This window comes from Phymastichus coffea, unplaced genomic scaffold (assembly GCF_024137745.1).
Source record: "Phymastichus coffea isolate CEN01 unplaced genomic scaffold, Cenicafe_Pcof_1.1 PCOF00005, whole genome shotgun sequence".
In the NCBI taxonomy this organism is placed as follows: Eukaryota; Metazoa; Arthropoda; class Insecta; order Hymenoptera; family Eulophidae; genus Phymastichus; species Phymastichus coffea.
The window spans coordinates 3,088,053-3,108,167 of record NW_026706816.1 but is presented as its reverse complement, the minus strand read 5'-3'; the positions used below and the strand labels follow the sequence as shown (position 1 = coordinate 3,108,167).

Here is a 20,115-nt window from a genome sequence, read left to right as displayed (position 1 = left end):
TTATGGATCTTTTCTCGATTCCACGATTTTTGAGTAATTCAAAGTTTGCGTATTTTGTTGCATAAGCGTTCTTTTTGTTTTTATATCTATAATATTCTCGTAGTTTTAAATTGCTTGTTTTTTGTAATATTCATCGTCGAACGGTTCCTTGTATTTGTGAAATTAAATAAATCTAGAGTGTTATAAAAATTGAATCATGATTCGATTATTCTCACCCACCTCACCTGAACATAATATATGTTACTTACCGTGGAGTAGGTTAGATTCAGCATGCCTGCCACGTTTCTAATGCTCCTAGTCGGATCCTCTTCTAAACACTCTAATACATTTTCTTCATTTTCCACGTTGCGTACAACACGTGGAGCACCGATTACTCCTTGTCCAGCACCTCGATGAGCAAGGGGAATGAGGTTGCCGTTCTCTCGACCACGATGTACCGCTCCCAAAATGACATTTGCATCCGGACACCTTAAATCAGGCGGGTTCCTGCGGTCCAACGCAGCCGCGTACAAACGCGCGGCTTCGTTAGCATTGTGCCCGGCCTCGCCGTAAAAAATAATCATCTCCGTATACTCGGCTCCCGTATACGGTGCACCACGACCGATAGGCCTTCCTCGGCCACCCGCACGACCTCCAGCTCGACCTCCACTTCTACCGCCACGACCCCCGTGATCACCCATAATTAATGCCGGAATGTAGCTTAGAAATTGCCACTTTTATTCGCACCGAACGCAACTTAAACAAAATTGGTTGCACACTGTGATGAAACTTATTGTAAAGGATAGCGCCACCACATGTTTGTAAAAAAAAAACTTTGACAACAAAAACGCATCAAATTTTTCAATAAACATGTTCTGATATTTAATTTTAAATACAAAAGTTTCCGTCAAATTCAAGATTTTAATTTATGAAGTTTATGTTTTTTTTGTACTTTGAATTTTTAAAAATAAGAAATTGTTGAATAATTGATTCAAAATATTTTTTATAACAACAGCGAATGATAAAGAAAAAAAGTTTTATTCCGATAGAAATGGCAAAAAATTTCCAAAATCGACATCGAAGTCGCGTACTTTCGTACGCTTGTCCGCGCGTATTTCCCCTCTCCTCTGCAGCTAATGTAAGAGGCTTTTCGGAATGTCGGCAAAAGTTTCACGAATAGTAATGTCACCGTCAGTAATACCGAATGGTGAGCGAGATACAATTAATCTCACTCAATAAGCAATAATTGAAAATAAAAAGTCTCAATATTAAATTTTTACTTAAATGCTCTTTATTTGTATTTCTAGTAATAACTAAAAGAATCACTTTTGATTTGATTAGAAAAATTACTGTTAATTTATATGATTGTTATAAAGTTATTAACAAAAATGAATGATAAAACTTTCCCTCTCTTCTATCTGGTTAATGTTAGAGGCATTTCTGAGCGCCGGCAAAATTTTACAGCCTCTCTCCTCTATGATCATTCAAATGAAATAGATTTCATTCGAATAACAGTGGCAAAACATTGCCAAAAACGCCATCGAAGGTGGATACTCACGAGGACGCGGCTACGCGGCTTTCTTCCTCTCCTCTCCGGTTAATATCAGAGGCTTTTCCGAGCGCCGGCAAAATTTTACAGCCTCTCTCCTCTATGATCATTCAAATGAAATAGATTTCATTCGAATAACAGTGGCAAAACATTGCCAAAAACACCATCGAAGGTGGATACTCACGAGGACGCGGCTACGCGGCTTTCTTCCTCTCCTCTCCGGTTAATATCAGAGGCTTTTCCGAGCGCTGGGAAAATTTTACAGCCTCTCTCCTCTATGATCATTCGAATGAAATAGATTTCATTCGAATAACAGTGGCAAAACATTGCCAAAAACGCAATTGAAGGTGGATACTCACGAGTGTGCGGCCGCACGGCTTCCTCCCTCTCTTCTCCGGTTAATGTCAGAGGCTTTTCCGAGCGTCAGAAAAAGATTCGTGAACATATCTTATCATGACCTTTTGAATGAAAAAGGTTTCATTCGAATTAAAGAGGCAAAATATTGCCAAGATCGACATCGAAGTCGCGTACTTTCGTACGCTTATTACGTAAAATTATTATAAAATTACGTAAAATTACTTTAAATGTATATGTTTGTTATAAAGTTATAAAAAAATAAATTATAAGACATTATTAGACGGTTTATTCTAAGAAAATGACATCTTTGCAAGGCGATTCTTTCTTCGATGCGCTGCTAAGCAACCAATGATATTTTGCAATGTTAGTTACCACGTCGTCTCAATCACCGCTTCGGTTGCTACGGCCAAGTGGAGGGGAAAACAGCAAAAGAGGAGAAATTTGGCAGTCAACCAAAACGACGCTCTGATTGGTCGAAATTATTAAATTTTGAAATTAATTTTCTCGGAAAGTATTGATGATAAAAATTTTTTGAAAACGGCAATCGATTTAGAAAATTTTGTTCTACAGCCTATTTTCGGGAACTATAATCCTTCTGAATCACCCTGTATAGGCCAAATTACTATGTTGAAGTTTTGAAAAGATTGCGTGATGCAATCAGGAGAAAACGACCACAAGTTTGGGAAACCGGTGACTGGCTTCTTTATCATGACAATGCTCCAGCTCATGCATCAAACCTTGTGTAGCAATATTTATTGGAACAGAGTATTGTGCTGTTCTGCCAGCCTTAATACAGTCCCGATAGAGCTCTCTGCAACTTTTGGTTATTTCTCTGATTGAAAATGCCGTTTAAGGAACATTGATTCACCTATAAAAAGACTGTTAAAACTAATACGACGAATGCACTAGAGATAATTTCAAACTCTGACTTTAAAGAGTTCTTCAATAAGTGGAAACATCGATATAAGCATCTTATTCAATCAAATGGAGACTATTTTGAAGGACGCTACTCATCGAATGACGAAGATTAAATTAAGCACTGAGAAATCGAGGTAGATCGGATACTTTTGAGATAGACCTCGTATATATGCAAGATTTAAATATTCGACTTTTAAGTAGCACCTCATAGTTCAATGCCAAAAATCTAAACTGGTTTGTGTGCAGCTTTGTGTAGCAGTATTTGATTTTCAATTGACTACTCCGATTTTTCTACCATAAGCCGGTTCATTTTTACTTTGGATGAGACCATAAGGTATTTATTTGTCCGGTGTAGGTATTAAAATAATATCTGCTATTTTACATTGAGAAGGAAAGTAACGAAGTTGAAGGTATCTATTGAAAATAATTGTTATATATCTTATTGTTATTGAATGTAACAGTATCGCAAGTATAAATTTGTAACGTATTATAATATAACATTCGAACTCGTTCAAACATTTTTCGAGATAAAATGAGAATTTGACATATGACTTATTTTGAAAGCAAGCTACAAGCAAGTTACAAAATTGAAACTGAAATTAAAAAGCGGAACGTTTAAGCATAATATTAAAGTATTCCCACGCGAATATTGATAATCTCGATAGAAATACTTAGAAATTGTCAACTCCAGGTCATTGCCGCAAGTACAACATTTTTCGATAGCAGCATGACCAAGGGTATATGAATTTAAATAATGACAGTTATATTTTCATCATTGAGTTTGCGAACTTAATTTAAGAAGACACAGATTTCCATCTCTAAGCTTACAACGTACAAAATAAGAGAAACGTGCTGCAGTGGAAATTCAAGTGAAACGCAAAAAAGCCATTCCAATATTGGATTTTATGCCGTCATAATCGTCAAAGGATACGAAATGAGAGCACAACCACTTCGACATTTATTTCGAATTTTGAAAAATGAAACATATTTATAATTAGTGTGAGCTAACTCATTGTGTTGGCATTTCAAATAATTCTTAAAATATACAGTTTTAGAACTAAAATTAGACTAAACCAACATTTCAAACTTATCACTAAAGTTGAAAATTAATTTGATTACATAATATAACTTTTCAATGCGCGTAAATCACATAATTGCAAAGTACGAGAATTAACGAGATGTGATGAAGATAAAAATGGAATGCAGCAAAGCAATTGAACTACGATTAAAAAATAAAGAGCACTAAATAAGGGTACAGATACGTCGTCATCAAATTGTCGCTATCGGTAGAAACATCTATGCACCAGCAGGATTACTGTGCTGTGTCTGTATAAAACCGTTCCTTCGTACTAGGAAATCAATACATTGAAAAAGGTCCGAAATGTATATGTTTAAATTTATTCTAAAATAAATCAAATGAAAGCCTAACGGAAAGTTTTCAATTAGGTATGGTTTTGGCAATAGCACAGGAATCATTCATTGACCTTTCTTATACTCTTTGTTTTATCTTTTAAGTTTACTGTTACCTAAAACATAACATCTCTCTCTCTCTCTCTTTCTCTCTCTCTATTGCTATAATTTTCCTTTTAGAGGCACACAAAAAAATAGGCTGTACTAAAAATGGCACCTGTGTACCCATATGTTTTTTGCTACACTAAATCCGACTCCACCGTGGAAATTGGCCTTAGATCCTTCTGTTACGCGTAATCAGGATAAACTACCTCTAAAATTCGGAAAACCTCTTTTAAACTTGGATTTTTCCGTTTATAATACATTTTCATAGATAAGCTGAACACCGGTGTAATATTTAGAACTACAGTTCTGTATTTTGATGAAGTTATTGGGAATTATTAGTTCAAATTATTAGTTATTATTAGGAATTATTAGTTATTAGTTCAATTTTAGGATGTCAGAGCGATGCAACGCCATAAGTTTGCATACAACCACCTCTAATATGGAAAAATTCTTGTAACGGCAGAACATTACAGGGACTGGCGGAATCGGAGTATCCGGTGCCAAGCTTAGAGAATAAAGTTGCACGTACACTTAGGTGAAGAGTATTTTTTATAGGTTTTCGAAATTCGCGACCCCCTAAGTCTGTAGAAAACCACCCTTAATCTGGAAAGTTCCCTGTTTAGACGAAAAACTGCGGTAATGGTATCAGAGTATCAAATGCTGAATTAAAAAAGTAAAATTGTACGTACTCTCAGAGGCAGAACAAGATTTAATAACTTTCGAAACCCGCAGCTCTCTAAGTCTGAAAAAAACTGTCCCTTCATCCGGAACATAATATAGGAATTTCGATTCGAAAGAAAAAGAATTTCCTTTGCGAATTAACGGTAAGAAAAATTTTGATAGTCAAAAAATTATTCTGCTTCTGCATGAAGTGATTCTATATCAAAATAGCTGTAAATTTATTTAAGAAATTCCTCATTTTCTTCGTTTGTACCAAACTCTCGTCTCTTCAAACGATCTGTGTAGTGTATTTATTTTTCTCTTCTTTCCTTTAATTTCAGTATCCCTCTTTAACATTCAATAGCAATCTGCCATCATGTTTATGTTCCATCTTTCTTGGTATTTACGTTCCATTTCCTGTATATCCTGATAAAATCGTTGACCTCGTTCTTCACTGTAGTTCCCGAGATTTGCGGGAAAATAGTCCAGATGAGAATGCAGGAAATGTAATTTCTAATTCATCAAACGACCATATTTCTGGTAATTCTCCAGCAGTTAATTAACTAGAATCTGATACTGATCACTTTTTTCATTTCCCAGGAAGTTTTGTGCAACTGTTTTGCAGCTGATATATGCTTTTTTCTCGGTATCGTTCATTCTCGTAACAAAGTACTGATCTGCAAATAAGGTTCGATTTTGTGGTCTGTCGAAGATTCCTTCTTTTAACTTCGCATTGCTCATTCCCGGAAATTTCGTTCCCAAGTATGCGAAATAATCACCATCTTTGTTTAATTAACCTGCTTCCGAAACAACCACCTATTTATCAGTTACCCTATCGTGGATCTTTTGCTTTCTTAGTTGATTCTTCCACAGTTCGTGACAGAATTATTCGCTTTTCGCCAAAATTAAGAGAGGTTTTTGTGCAGTCTATTTTTGGTTGTGGTGACGCTGCTAAAGTTTATCTTCGCCCTATTTAAACAAAGCTTGTTTTCGACCTCCTTACAATGGCGAAAAGGGTGAGTGCTAACTTCGGATATGCTTGGCCAATGGTCAGAAATTTACGTTTGTTCTGCAGATCCAACTCTCTAATCTCTCGAGAACTAATGTTAATTATGCGCCATATTGAAAGGCTGACTCCACCCCCGCCTCCTTCGCGCTCAAATAATGTTCCCCTGTGATCTCAATCTGAGTGTGCAAATCAGGTTTCACCTGATATATTGGTCTTTGTTATCTCGACCGCATATATTAATATTAATGGACTAAATGTCACTTCAGAATTTTCCCTTCTTGAGGCTGGAGCGCAACTTAAACATTATGATCTGATTGCTATTTATGCGACTACGCTTCATGTTTTTATTTCTGGTTCGCATCTTTCTTTAATAAACTATAACTTTTTTCGGCTTAATCGTACTGGCAAGAAAGGCGGGGGGGGGGGGGGTAGATTTTATGCTCATGTTAGCTTTGGAGTCAATATACTTTTGTTATCTGATCCAGCCTTCGATATCACTTCAGAGTTTATTATCGCTGAATTTTAAAAGAAAAATAATTCCAAGCTACTTTTTATTGTTGTTTACCAACGTCCATCCGCATCCATTCCTTCCTTTTTCTTTGACTCCATATCTTCTTTCCTTACGCTTATAATGATGTTGTTATTAGTGGTGACTTCAATTCTGATCTCTCTTCTGATCTTCCTCGTGTTCTTGCTTTCCGAGACATCCTTGAATCTTTTACGATCCAAGTTGTTTCTACTGAACCTACTCATCATCCTATCTCAATTAATGGAGAGACGACCCTTGACCTTTTCATTACGAATTATTCCACCCAGGTCTTTAATTTTTCTCAATCTCATTCTCCCTTTGTCCCATACTATGACCTTATCTATCTAACAATCTTATCTTCTTCTCCTCATGATTCTCTTAAAACCTTTACTTCTCAATCTCTTCATCACATTAATCTCTTCACACTCAATGCACTTATTACTTCCAGCATCATAGATCTCTCACTTAATACTCTAAATACTTCCTCTCACCTTGTTGATCAGTCTGAGTTCGCTTTCACTCGTGTGATTGTTGTAGCATTTGATAAGCTGGCACCATTGTGCCTAATTATTATTTTGGCAAAAAAAAACCCTGGGTCACAGAAGAGCTGCGAATCGAAATGTGCGCTCGTGATATTCTCTTAAATTATTTTAATAAAAAATAGGTTCTCTCCGTGCTTTAATTAAATAGAGTACTCTCTGCAACTCCATTCTTAATACTTTTGATATGGTAAAAAATTCGTAAATCTGTAATAATATCTACCAAGCCAACTCGATCAAACATAAATGTCGAACCCTTTTAAAATATTGGTATTGCTAGCAGGATTTTGCCCTCTTCATTGCTCTTCTTTTCTTTTGACACCCTCAATAACCATTACGCTCGGGTAGTCAATCGTCTATCGGCTTTGACTTAGTAGAAGTTTGAAGATACCATTAACGTATCTCTTCACAATCCTATTTTTCATCATCCTTTTCCTCCATTCACGTTCTCTAAAGTCTCTCAACTTGAGGTTGAGCTTGAGGTCAGAGCGCTTTGCTCGAAGGGTAAAGGCTTTGATGGCCTTATTGCTGAAATGCTTAAGCTTGACTTGAATGCCCTTGCTCTGCAAATAACATATATCATTAACCAGTCTATTACTACATCCACTTTCCTTTCCTCCTGGAAGTTCATCTTTATCCATCTGTTATCTAAAACCAAAGCTCCCTAGGTTTCCTCTCATATCAGACCTATAACCCAGCTCTCCAAGCCATTCAAGATTATGGAACATTTACTCTATAGATAATTTTCTTCTTATTTAAGTGCTCATAATCTATTGGATGAGAAACAGACTGGATCCCGGAGGGGCCAATCGACTAAAACCGGTTTGTTGGGTCTTCTTGATGATATAAGGTATGTTATTGAATCGAGACAAGTTACTATCCTCTTGCTCTTCAACTTATCTAAGATTTTTGATACGATTCCTTATGATTTTCTCATTTCTAAAATAAGAGCCTGCAAGGTTGCTGATTCAACATTCCATTGGTATTTCAGCTACTTGACTGAACGGCTGCAGGCTGTTGTTGATCAGGTAGGCTTGGTCTCACAGTGGTTGGCATGCTCAGACTGGTGTCCCTCAGGGTAGTGTCCTGGCACTACTACTCTTTGTTGTTTTTATAAATTATCTGCCTAAAATACTATTATTCTGCCGATACATGATCTTTGCCGATGATATCTAAATTTACTATCACTATTTACCTTTTGAAATCCTTGATGGTCTTGTTAGAGTGCAGCTAATTGGGCCAGGCTCAATGGTTTCCAGCTTAATGTTGCTAAGACAAATGTATTCATTATTAGCAGTGCTATCATTATTGGCAGGTTGGCTCTCCCTTGAGACACATTTGACTTATTCTTCATACTTATAAGACTGTCTCTTCTCTACACTAAACATATCTCACTACCTATTTTCAAACTTGGAATCAATCCCACATTAAACTTTCTGCTCGCAATTCACCTATGGCTTTTTCGTATCCTGTACCTCGCACTGAGACCTGATACAACTCTGCCTTAATTCATGGTATGTTTCTTCTTAATTACAGACTTTGATATAGACAGATACGATGAACTCAAGTCTTGCCTTTTTTCATTTTTCACAATACTTGAGCAGCAGCATCTTCATCATAGAGTCAAGTCCGAATCTTTCTCAAATTTTTCGTCTCTCTTAAAGCTATCAGCCGTCTTACTTCCTTTCAATATCTCAGCCTTTACTTCCACTTCAAATTATCTACATAATCCTGGATCCTACCTTACGTATAATTTTTCTCCCTTTAATTCACTTCATTAATTGTTCCTTTTATCATATCATTGTTAATCTTTATTGTTTTCCCCTTTTTTTCTACCGGGTTACTTTTCTTTCGGTGTTTTTGAACTGTTGCTTATACTTATTATGCTTTCGTTGCCTATATGATTACTTGCTTTATATCTGTGTTTTTCTCTTCGCTGACTCATGTTCACCTCTAGTTGCTTTTTTGCTTTTTATTTATTAATACTCATTTGTTTTATTAAATATTTGCGTTTTTTCACCGATTTTATTCTTAATTCTATTTTATTTTATTTATTTTGTTATTTAATCTTAAGTTTAATTGTAAATTTTTTTACTATGCTTTTTATTGCTTTTTATTATTATTTATTATTTTTTTATTTAGTTTTAAGATCATTGTTTCTCGAATGTGTTTCCGTAACTTCTATTGCCTTATTTTTTAGTGCTTGTTTTTTACTGTAAATTTTATATATTGCGGTTTCACTACCTGTATCCTACGGGGTTATACCCTAAGGTTAAATAAATGGTTAATCAATCAATCAATCTCTCTCAAAAGTGTAGATCTCTGGTATACTGCACTATTTTGTACATCTTCTCTTTCTGTCTCGACTGAACGTGGACTGGTACAGCGCAATACGAACTTATATGTGGAAGAGAAAAGCTCTCACTAACCACGTGGTGCTCACTCATACGACACATGTGGATTCACATGCCGCGGATTGGTATTGGTATAGTACTCTCTTGGAATTGCATTATCGTACATATACTACTTGTTGTGGCATCAGCCTATTGTCGCGTTATCATCAGATATCGACATCGACTTCACTTATGAATGCTGGTCAACGAGGCACCAAAACTGAGTGTTTACTTATAAAACGGTGTGATTATAAATAGATGTACTTAATAAATTGATACATTTTACAACTCACTTGATAAGTATCTATCAATATTATTCATCTGATCCGTTACCATGGCACACGCGAGCGAGTATTGCTAAAGCAATACAGTAGAAGATACAATAATGCCAAGGTTTCTGCAACTACGGCAGAAATAATGAGTGTCAACTAGTCCGATATCTCTCTCTTTCCTCTCTCTCTACAAGCTTTTTATTAAGTCTGTCTTTCTCTTATTCGCATTAGTTATTCTATTGTATTCAAATGCCCCTTTAGTTTTATAAATGTTCAATTTCAGATTCTTCTTTATCCTATTGTTTTTAGAACGCATCTATGCACAGTTTTTCGAAATTTACAATAACAGCGTAATACTGCATGTCGTTATCTCACGATCCACAGGCACAGTTATTCTATAAACGTCGTGTCTGCGATACCGAACTAAGTTTTGTACAAAACACACTAAGGCTTATAATTTCTTCTTATATCTCTACGTGGGGTGGGAGTCAATAAGTCTTTACAAAAACCAAGAGATGGCGCTCGTCACGCTTAAATCATCATGTTTTTGGCAAGCAATACTACTAACTAGATATCGTACAAAGTTTCAGCTCGATTCATTAAGTCGTTTTTTTGTGAGCGTTGGTTGAATAAACAGTTATTTGTTTATTTGAAAAATGGAAAAAACAGAGTTTCGAGCGGTGATAAAACATTTTTATTTGAAAAGCCTTACACCAAAAGAAATCACAGTTCAGTTGAACGCCGTTCATAGCAAGTGTGCTCCTGTGTTTAAGACTGTTTATAACTGGATAAATGATTTTAAACGTGGCCGTACAACAACAAAAGATGAACCTCGGTCAGGACGCCCTCTAGAAGTGAGTACGCCCGAAATGGTCAACAAAATCCACGATATGATGTTGAGTGATAGGAGATTAAAATTGCGAGAATTAATTGAGGCCATAGGGATATCAAAGGGTATAATCATTTCAATTCTGCATGAAAAATTGGGGATGAAAAAAATATCAGCAAGATGGGTGCCGCGTTTGATCACTGTTGAAAATAAACGAACCCGCGTGGTCACCTCTGAGGCTCTTTTGGCACGTATACGTCGTAATCCGGAAGACTTTTGGCATCGACTCGTAACTATAGATGAAAAACGGGTACGCTACTACACTCCTGAAACCAAAGAACAGTCCAAACAATGGATTACCGCAGGAGAACCAGCCCCAAAGAAGGCAAAGACAGTAAAATCAGCTGGCAAGATTATGAACATGGTTTTCTGGGATGCGAATGTAATCATTTACATCGACTACTTGGAAAAGAGCCAGACGATCACTGGACCATATTATGCGTCATTATTAGGTTAGCTGAAAGAAAAAATCAGAGGAAAACGTCCTACCTTGAACAAAAAAAATGCCTTTTTCTTTAAGACAATACTCGTGTTCATACGTGTGCAGTTTCGATGACAAAAATTAACGATTTAAAGTTCGAATTAATTGACCATCTACCTTATTCGCCTGATTTGGCCCGCAGTGACTTTGTCTTATTTCCTGACCTCAAAAAATGGCTTGCCAGGCAACGATTCACGTCGAATGAATAAGTCATCGCCGAAACAAATGCCTATTTTGAGGGTTTTCAGAAATCACATTTTTCTGATGGCTTAAAACAACTGGAAGGCCGTTTAATAAAATGTATCGACCTTCAAGGAGATAATGTTGAAGAATAAAAAAAAATTACATACGCAAAATTTTTTTTCCTTCCTTTTGTAAATACTTATTGACCCCCTCCCCTCGTATATACGTACGTGGAGTTTGCCAGATTGCTGAACTGGAAGCCTGTTACAATATATGGGTATTTCTTGGCTATTTAGATTGACTTGTAACCCTTAGGTTACGGATTTTTTTTTAATTTGGCACAATTGTTGTACACATGAAAGTGAGATTTTTCCCAAATTTTGATGACGGTACATTAATTATATCAAAATTTATTAACAATTAAAGAAAAATGATACAAAATTTTCAATCGGCTATATGTTAAAAACTAATAAATATCGAAGTCGCATTTTTTTGAAAATACTTTGTAACGGGGTAATACCATTTAATTATATTTTTATTCGCGCGACTTTGTTGAGAGGGCGAACGTAATTATTTATGCTCAAAATGTAGTCCGGAGAGCATGCGGAGACAGGCGTCAGTCAACCAATAAGTCATCTAATCTAGGAAAAAGTGAGTGGAAGCCATAAGCATTAAGCAAGTCGAAAAACACTTGTTAGTAACACGAACAGAACCTTTTATTATCACTCAAATACTACATAAGGTCGGCCCGCACGTTTGTTTACATCGACGCTCGCTCATCGACAACACGTATTGTCGGGACGCTCGCTGCTCTTTGTTATTGGAGCCGCTATATGCACGCTTCGAATGTCGGAAATTAATTATTAAACATGCAACCGCGATCGCGAGATTAAGCTGGCCAGCTTACCTTATTATTGCAGGCGTACGGAGCGGACGAAAAGTAGTCGCACTGCGCGGAACTGTTTTGTTTATTTTTGCCGGTCGCGAATTCGCGCGCACACGGTTTCGCCCTCGATGGCGAAACCTCACACACTCTCCTTCGTCGGCTCGGGTCCCTCCCTCTGCAGGCGTGTGGCACCACGTCAACGGCGGTTACTCTCCTGGCACTAGGCTGAATGTTCCTCCCTTATCGTATTAGTGTTAGCGCACGTAGATCGGCGATAGCAAAAACAAAAGCGGGCGGACGCAATGATGGTCAGTGCTTCACTGGTTCGAATTCAATCGCGCGCGTTCTGTCTGCTCGCGTGCCGAATTCCTTTGTCACGTTTTTCGTCTCCCCGGTAGGTGCTGCCCCCCGCGAGCAGCAATTAGGTTATATTACTAGCGCTAATTTGACGCTTACCGTCACAGCCCCCTTCCAGTCTGGACCTACGGGGTCCTTGACGATAATTCCATTAGCGCTATCTTTTCCGAGGTAGAGAGGAGAAAGGGTAATAAAGGTTCGTAGTCCATGATATTTTTAGTTTTATTTTTTATTTCGTCGACAGGAGTAGAAGTGACCCTGCCCACGGGGGCAGGGCAAGATCACCTGGCTGGTCTTGGCGATTCCTCCCGTCCTTGGTCGTCCAGAGGAGGACGGCCGCGCGCCTCCCATCCCAGCCTCTCCTGGACCAGGTCGGCGAGCCGTCGTACGCGGAGGCAGCGATCCGTGCGGGTCACCCCGGGGTAATGGCACACGTTGCACCCTTCCCACTGTGCGCGGGATAGGGTGCCACGTGGAAGGCCTCGTTCCCTGGGGGTCAGCGGCAACCCGTCCTTGCGGTTCGGGGCGGATCACAACGGCCTTTCGACCGTGGGGTCCTCACCCGCGGGCCCCACCACCACATTAATGTGGATGGGCCCCGTTGCTTGACCCCCTTGGCTGCCATCCACGTTTACCACCAGGTTCACCCCGCACGTCTGTGAACCCTGACGCGAAGTGGCTCCCGACCTGATCTCCGGAGCCGTTGACCTGGCTCCGACGATCGGAGGCTGGGAGAGGTCCATGTGGAGGTCACCCGCCGGGCCCTCGAGGGCCTGGCGGTGACGCCGCTGCACTTCCTTAAGTATCGACGCGAATTGGCGACGGCGGGACACCACCTTATCCCAGTGGTCCATATCGTCTGGGTGGTGTCCCGCGGCCGCGTACGCGTCGTATTCGGCGTACACGGCCCGTTGGAGGGCGTTGAGGGTCGCCCAGCCTTGTTCGACTTTCCTCAACCCCTCAACTATTTCCTTCCAGGTCCGTTCGCCAGACGGGGGTATCTGGCTAATGAACCTGGGGCGCCAGGTCGCGTCGGTGGCACCCTCCTCCATCTGGGTGCCAACGGATGACGTCGGAGCCTTTAGCGGGATAGACCCCGCTGGGGGTCCGGGCAGCGGCGTGGTATCACCGCGCGCGATGCCGGGAGTCGTCGACGGCATCGCGGTAGGATCCGCTGTCGAGAGCTCTTCGATGAGCATGGATGACGAGCTCTCGTGAGCTCGTACCCGTGCTCGTACCTCCTCCTCCTTTTTGGCACCAATGAGGTGCAGGGCGGCATGTACCACCCCTTCAACGGCGGGACCCAAGTCCAAGCCGATGAGGGTGGCCGCCGCTTGCTCGAATTGTTCGAGCGTGATCTGCATCCTGTAATAATCCAGCAAGTTAGTATCCTGAATAGTTTTGGATATCGAAGGTGGGCGCCTGTTCGGCTGCCCAGGGCCTTCGTCGCCAGAGTCGAAGGTGGGGTCCTTGGCGTCGGTCTCCCAGGTCCTTCGTTCGCCGTGTCTCATGCATTCACGGTTGTCGTTTTCGGTGGTCTGCCCCTCTTCCTTTTCCCGATGATGGGAGGAGGGGCTCGAGTAGTCTGTCGGTGTTGTGTAGTGTGTGTGGTTCGCGCGCACTTACAAGGTCTTCCTCGTGGGCGCTTCGTCGCGTTAGTAGAAGAGGTATTTAGTGGGACTCGGCTGGGGGGACCACGACGAGTACGGCGAGGTGAGCTCGGAGTTGTCGCGTCGTCATTTCGGAGTGTATTGCCCGCAGTGTCAGCGCTCCCGTTTCCGTGTATCATTGTATCGCTCGCATTGGGCGGGACGCTCATCGCCTCGGTTCCCTCGGTGGTAGAGGTCTCGTTGTCATCTCGTGGCCGGGTTCCATCTTCCAGTATATCGTCATCTCGTCCGGTTCCATTGTGGGTAATCAACAATCCAAAGTATGTGGCCTCAGACTTGCATAAGACACTCTTCTCTCGATCAATCGAGAGGCCAGCCTTATACAACCTATCCAACTCTGTTTTATGACGTTGTGCGTGATCTTCGAATTTGGACGATACTACTATGATATCGTCCAAACAGGCGAAAGAGAAACCGCCAAGCTCGGGTCCGATCACGCTGTCTATTAATCGTTGGAAGGTGGCGCCGGCGTACGAGGGACCGAATGATACTCTTACGAATCGGAGGTATCCTAGTCCGGGTACGGTGAAGGCAGTGAAATGTCGGCGTTCGGTCTTGAACGATTTTGTCTCATTGACTCGAATCTCGTGTTCAATGCCTGTTGCTCGTCCCAGTCCCACGGGGGCCTGCGATAAGGCCTCGTCGATGGTCCTCTGAAATATCGCCTGTCGAGAGGCGGTTACCTCGGCTAGTCCGATAGTAGCTAATCCCGGACCAGCCTCCAAACTAGCTACTTCTAGTTTCATCTTGGTTTGTGATTTCTTGAGCAGTAATGTATCATCATCCGGATCCAGTACTGCTCTAAACAACCTAATAAAGTTCTAAGATACACTCCTAAGATACATTCATCGACGAGGGTTGGGAGGATAGCCACCCTCGTCGGCATCGTCATCTCCCCTACGGTGAATGGCAACGTGGCATGGCCAACGATCGTCAACTTACGACCGTCGGGTAGCCCTGCCGTACCTGCGTGGGAGGTATCTAACCTGACGCCTAGCATGGACGCTATTTGCAGAGCATTACTACCCATGGCTGTAGTGGAAGCTCCCGGATCATAGAGAGCCCGTATTTGGAAGTCTCCTATTTTCACCGGCAGCCACCAGCGCGTTTCTTGTTCCGGGGAATATCGGGAAACAGTTTCGGCGGCTCCACAGCTCTGCTCCTTGCCCATCATAGCGCTAACCACCGTGCTCTCGTGTGGTAAAGTGACGTTACTTCTCGTTCGAACCACCTCGGTCCGGACGATCGGAGTTCCCATAGGGCTACCCTTTGACGATTTATCTGCCGGTGGTTACTCTCCTCTTTGAGATTACTCTTTTTGAGATATTAGCAATTGTTTAATCAAAAAGTTTATAACTTTCGAAAAAAATTTTGTATTGTTTATTGTTGTAATTATTTCGAAATTTTAAGATATTATAAGTATTTTCAAAAAAATCCGATTTCGATATCTTTAATAATTTTTAAAATATAGCCGTTTGAAAATTTTTTATCATTTTTCTTTAATTGTTAACAACTTTTGATATAATTCATGTATCGTCTCCAAAATTTGGGAAAAATCTCACTTTTATGTGTACAATAATTATGCCAAATTAAAAAAAATTCCGTGACCTAAGAGTTACAAGTCAATCGAAATAGCCAAGAATTACCCATACATGTATATTTTATATTATAGTCTTCAATTTTCACTTATTTTTATTATCAAATGTCTGTTACGTCATGAAATAAATAATTTCTTTATCAACCAGTAGTATAAAAGGACTTTAATTATCCGAGTACTCAATTATAAATCTTGATATAATACAACCACTACCATATCTCTTTCAATAATTTATTACAATTATATCAATTTTATAAATAAACTGATTATTTTTTAGATTACCTAACCATGTATCATTGGAAGAAGGAGCATTATTAGAACCCTTATCAGTCGGTGTACATGTTTGTAAACGCGCCGGTATTGGTATTAATTCCAGTGTTTTAATTATGGGAGCAGGCCCTATTGGTCTCGTTACTTTACTTGTAGCTGAAGCAATGGGAGCAAAAAATGTGATTATAACAGGTAAGAAAGTTATGGTACTATCACGTTATTACACAGATAGATCTCTAACGCATTATAAAATTAAAGTTTGAAATCTAAGAAACAATTGCAACTTTTCGAAAAGAACCAAAAACATTATTTATATACATATAATTAAAAGTAATGTAATGAAAAGTAATAAAAATAAAAATTGATACGTGGTTTCTAGACATAGATTGAAACAGTTTACAGTAACAAATTGAATTTTGGTAGTTAAAAATTAATTAATACATATAACAGGTTTATATTCGGAAATTATATATCGAAATTACCTAAAAACGTACTTCTGTTCATTAAAAACTTTCATAGTTATAAATTTTCCTTAGTAAACAATAGTTTTTTTATGAACATGACTACTCCTTCACCTCATCTCATATAAAATATCACCTCAAATAAAATTATAAATATCTGCAGTCGAATAATAAAATTTTTTAGTCTATTAGCATTGTTTAGCGCGCTTGCCATCTTATATTTTGATGTTATTTATTATATTGAAAAAAAAATCGAAAAGTACTGATTAATTATCGCATAATGTTCCTTTCCGTACGCCATCTACGTAGAATGAAAATACTATAAGTAGATTAAAAAGTTAATTATAAAACTTATTACAAAAGCCATATTAGTCATGTTAGAGTTGATATCATTTAGATTTATTAAATGTTCTTCATATATCAGTAGAACTATTTGTAGTTGGTAAAGTTTTTTAGATTCCGTCCTAGGTAACGACTTGGTTGCGTTAAATATTTCAGATACTTGATCAAATATAGGTTCTGTAGGATCAAAATCTGAATTCTCAATGCAAATTTTGGTACTGTAAATCATTTATTATTAAATATCGTGTTTTATATAAATCAACAAAAAAAATTTATGTGGAATGCATATATACGTCCTAGTGTACTTTATTATATGACCTAAATAATATTTTAAGCTCTTAATATAACCTTAAATAGTATTTCTTTACATAGTGAAGTATGTACTTATCATTATCTGAAATGTCATAATAAAAATAAAAATTTAAACTTACTATTGAATCTTTCATTTGATTGCATGATTGCATACATACATTTGAACAGAATATATTTACAACATCAACCTTTTAATGTTATATGAAGGATTATCTAGATTAGTATCAAGTTTTGAATAAAAACGATATTCTGTTTCATTCTCTAGCTTTTTGTCAGACTTATTGCTGTCGTCAGAAAAAATCTTCATTGTGTTATTGAAAAACTAAAATAATTCGAAATTTATGCAAAAGGGGAAGGAGACAGAGGCAAATACCTTGAAGCAAAGAGAGAATACAGAGAGCGAAAGAATCTGAGGGGAAAAGAGTGGCAGAAGAAATAAGAAAAGATAAGACGAGAAGAGAATTCTGGGATAAAGTGAATTGCAATAGGAAGAAAATAATTGGATTAGATGAAAACATAGGAAAAGAAGAATGGTAAAGCATTTCAAGGAATAATTGGGAGCGAAAGAAAAGGAAGAAAGCAAAGGAAAAGAAACCGAAGACAGCGAAGGAGAGGAAGGTGGACAAATTAAAGTAAGAGAAGTAAAAGAGGTAATAAGAAGAATGAAAAAGAAAAAGGCAACAGGAGAAGATGGTATAGTAAACGAAGCGTGGATGGAAGGCACGGAAGGCTTGTTGAAAGATATGACAAAATGCTTAAACGGAATATGGAACGGAGAGGAATATCCGGAAGAATGGAGGAAGGGAATAATAGTACCAATATATAAGAAAGGGAGGAATGAAGAAGTAAAAAACTATAGAGGAATAACGCTGATGGACGCGGGATATACAATATATATGGAAATACTGAGGAAAAAGCTGGAAAGAGAACTAGATGCAATAGAAACGCTATGCGATACGCAGATGGGATTCAGGAAGAAAAGAGGAACAATAAACGCAATATAATTAAAATTAATAAGGTACCAGGAAGAAAGGGGATTAGAGCTAAATGTAGGAAAATCAAAGATGATGAAATGTAGGAGTGGAGGAGGAAGGGGGAAGGACGAAGAATTCGAATAGGTAGGCGAGAAGATAGAGATGGTTAAAGAGTACAACTACTTAGGATATGTAATAAGCAGAAATAACGGAAATAAAAAGCAGATAAAGAAGGTAGAAGGGAAAATAAATATGGGACTCGGAAGACTATGGGGGTTAGGAGAAAAGCTATTTAAAGAAAATTGGGAGTTAAAGATGAACCTGTTCGACGCACTGGTGAAAAGCGTGATTATGTATGGAGGAGAAATCTGGGGATGGAAGAGATATGAAGAAATAGAGATTACAGCTAAAATACATAAAGAGGGTATTACGATGAGATAGAAACACCCCAATTTACTGAATACGATGGGAAACAGGAAGACAAGAAATGAAAGAAACAGCATTAGAAAGAGCAATGAGGTATGAAAACAAAATAAGAGAAGAAAGAGATGGCTCAATAAAAAAAGATGCATGGAGAGAACTAATGAAAAGGGAAATAAATGAAAAAGATAAAAAGGGTAAGAAGGAGGAGAGAGAGAGGAAAGGCTAGAAAAAAGTAAAATATACAGAGAGAAGGAAGAGGAAGACGATATGAAAGAAGAGGTTTGGGAAGAAATAAGAGATGAACTAAGGAAAAAAGAACTAGAAGAAAAGCTAGAAAAGTCAAGATACATAAACGAGTGGAAAGAACTGAAAGAAGAAATGAAAAAGTACAGATTAAAGGAAATTCAAGGAGAGGGAAGAATAAAAGGCCTACAAATAAGGGAAAGGTTTAGGTTAAGTAACGAAACGAGAGGAAGTAGGTATTGGGAAAAAGAAGATAATAAGAGATGCAGAACGTGTATGAAAATGGGAGGAAATTGGAAGCACATAGTAGAAAAATGTGAAAAAAGCAAAAAGGAAGGGGCAGAATGGGAAAAAATAATAATAGAAAGCAAAGAAAAGATAGCGTGGATGATGGAGCTAAAATGGAAAAGAAGAAGAAATGAAGAAGAGAAAGAAAAAGAAAAACAAGAAGACGAAATTACAAGACCATAAGGACAGATGGAAACAGAAGGTAAAGACACAAGACTCGCAAACACATCTACATACGCACACATAAACACAAAACACGCACACACACGCAAACATACACATACACACATACACACAAAACACAAGTAATAGCAACTATACAATCGAGAGGAAGCAGGTATTCGACGACGAAGCAAGAATAGAAAAGAAAAAGAAACGAAGAAGAGAAGGAAAAAGGAAAACAAGAAGATAAAAATATAAGACACTAAGGAAAATAAGTGAGGTTGAGAAAATGAAAGGCAGAGGGAGCAATAGGAAATGAGAAAAAGGTGTCAAAGCTCTAATAAGGAGAAAGACAAGATAAATGATTAGCAAGAAGGAGAGCTAAAGCAAAAGAAAGGCAAAGGTAAAAAGGCAAAAGAAAGTAGCAAAGGAAGAAGTCGAAAAAAGAAAATAAGTAACAAAGAGAAAAAAAGAAGAGCGGAAAAGGCAGATCTCGGAGAGAGAGAGGAAGAGTCTTCTCTTCCTCTCTAAGCAATAGAAAAATGAGGAGAAAAGCTGAACAGACAGGCGCAGAAGACAGAGACTCAAGAGTTGCAGACCCACCTACATTCGTAGACGTATACACAAAACACACATACACACACGCACATACACACACAGAAGACATACATTAACAACTGCACAAACTTGACACGAGACACAAATATTAAAGAAGAATTGTAAACCAAATGTAACATAAGTTATAAATAAATATATATATATATTAAACTTAACCGTAAATATCAGCAAGTACAATCCTATGAGGACTGGTTCTTACGTTGAATTGCCCGAGCCTATTAAAACAAAGAAAGCCTGTG

At 38.6% G+C, this 20,115-nt stretch overlaps 1 protein-coding gene across 4 annotated transcripts in view; it reads left to right on the top strand.

The window, feature by feature from the left end:
- LOC131667620 (sorbitol dehydrogenase-like) overlaps positions 1–20,115 on the top strand; it is a 918,386-nt gene that overhangs the window by 621,715 nt on the left and 276,556 nt on the right. For all 4 annotated transcript variants that reach the window (XM_058941163.1, XM_058941187.1, XM_058941169.1 and 1 more), the window contains one exon: positions 16,061–16,245. In XM_058941163.1, the coding sequence (XP_058797146.1) occupies positions 16,061–16,245 (185 nt within the window). The remainder of the gene's footprint in view (positions 1–16,060; positions 16,246–20,115) is intronic.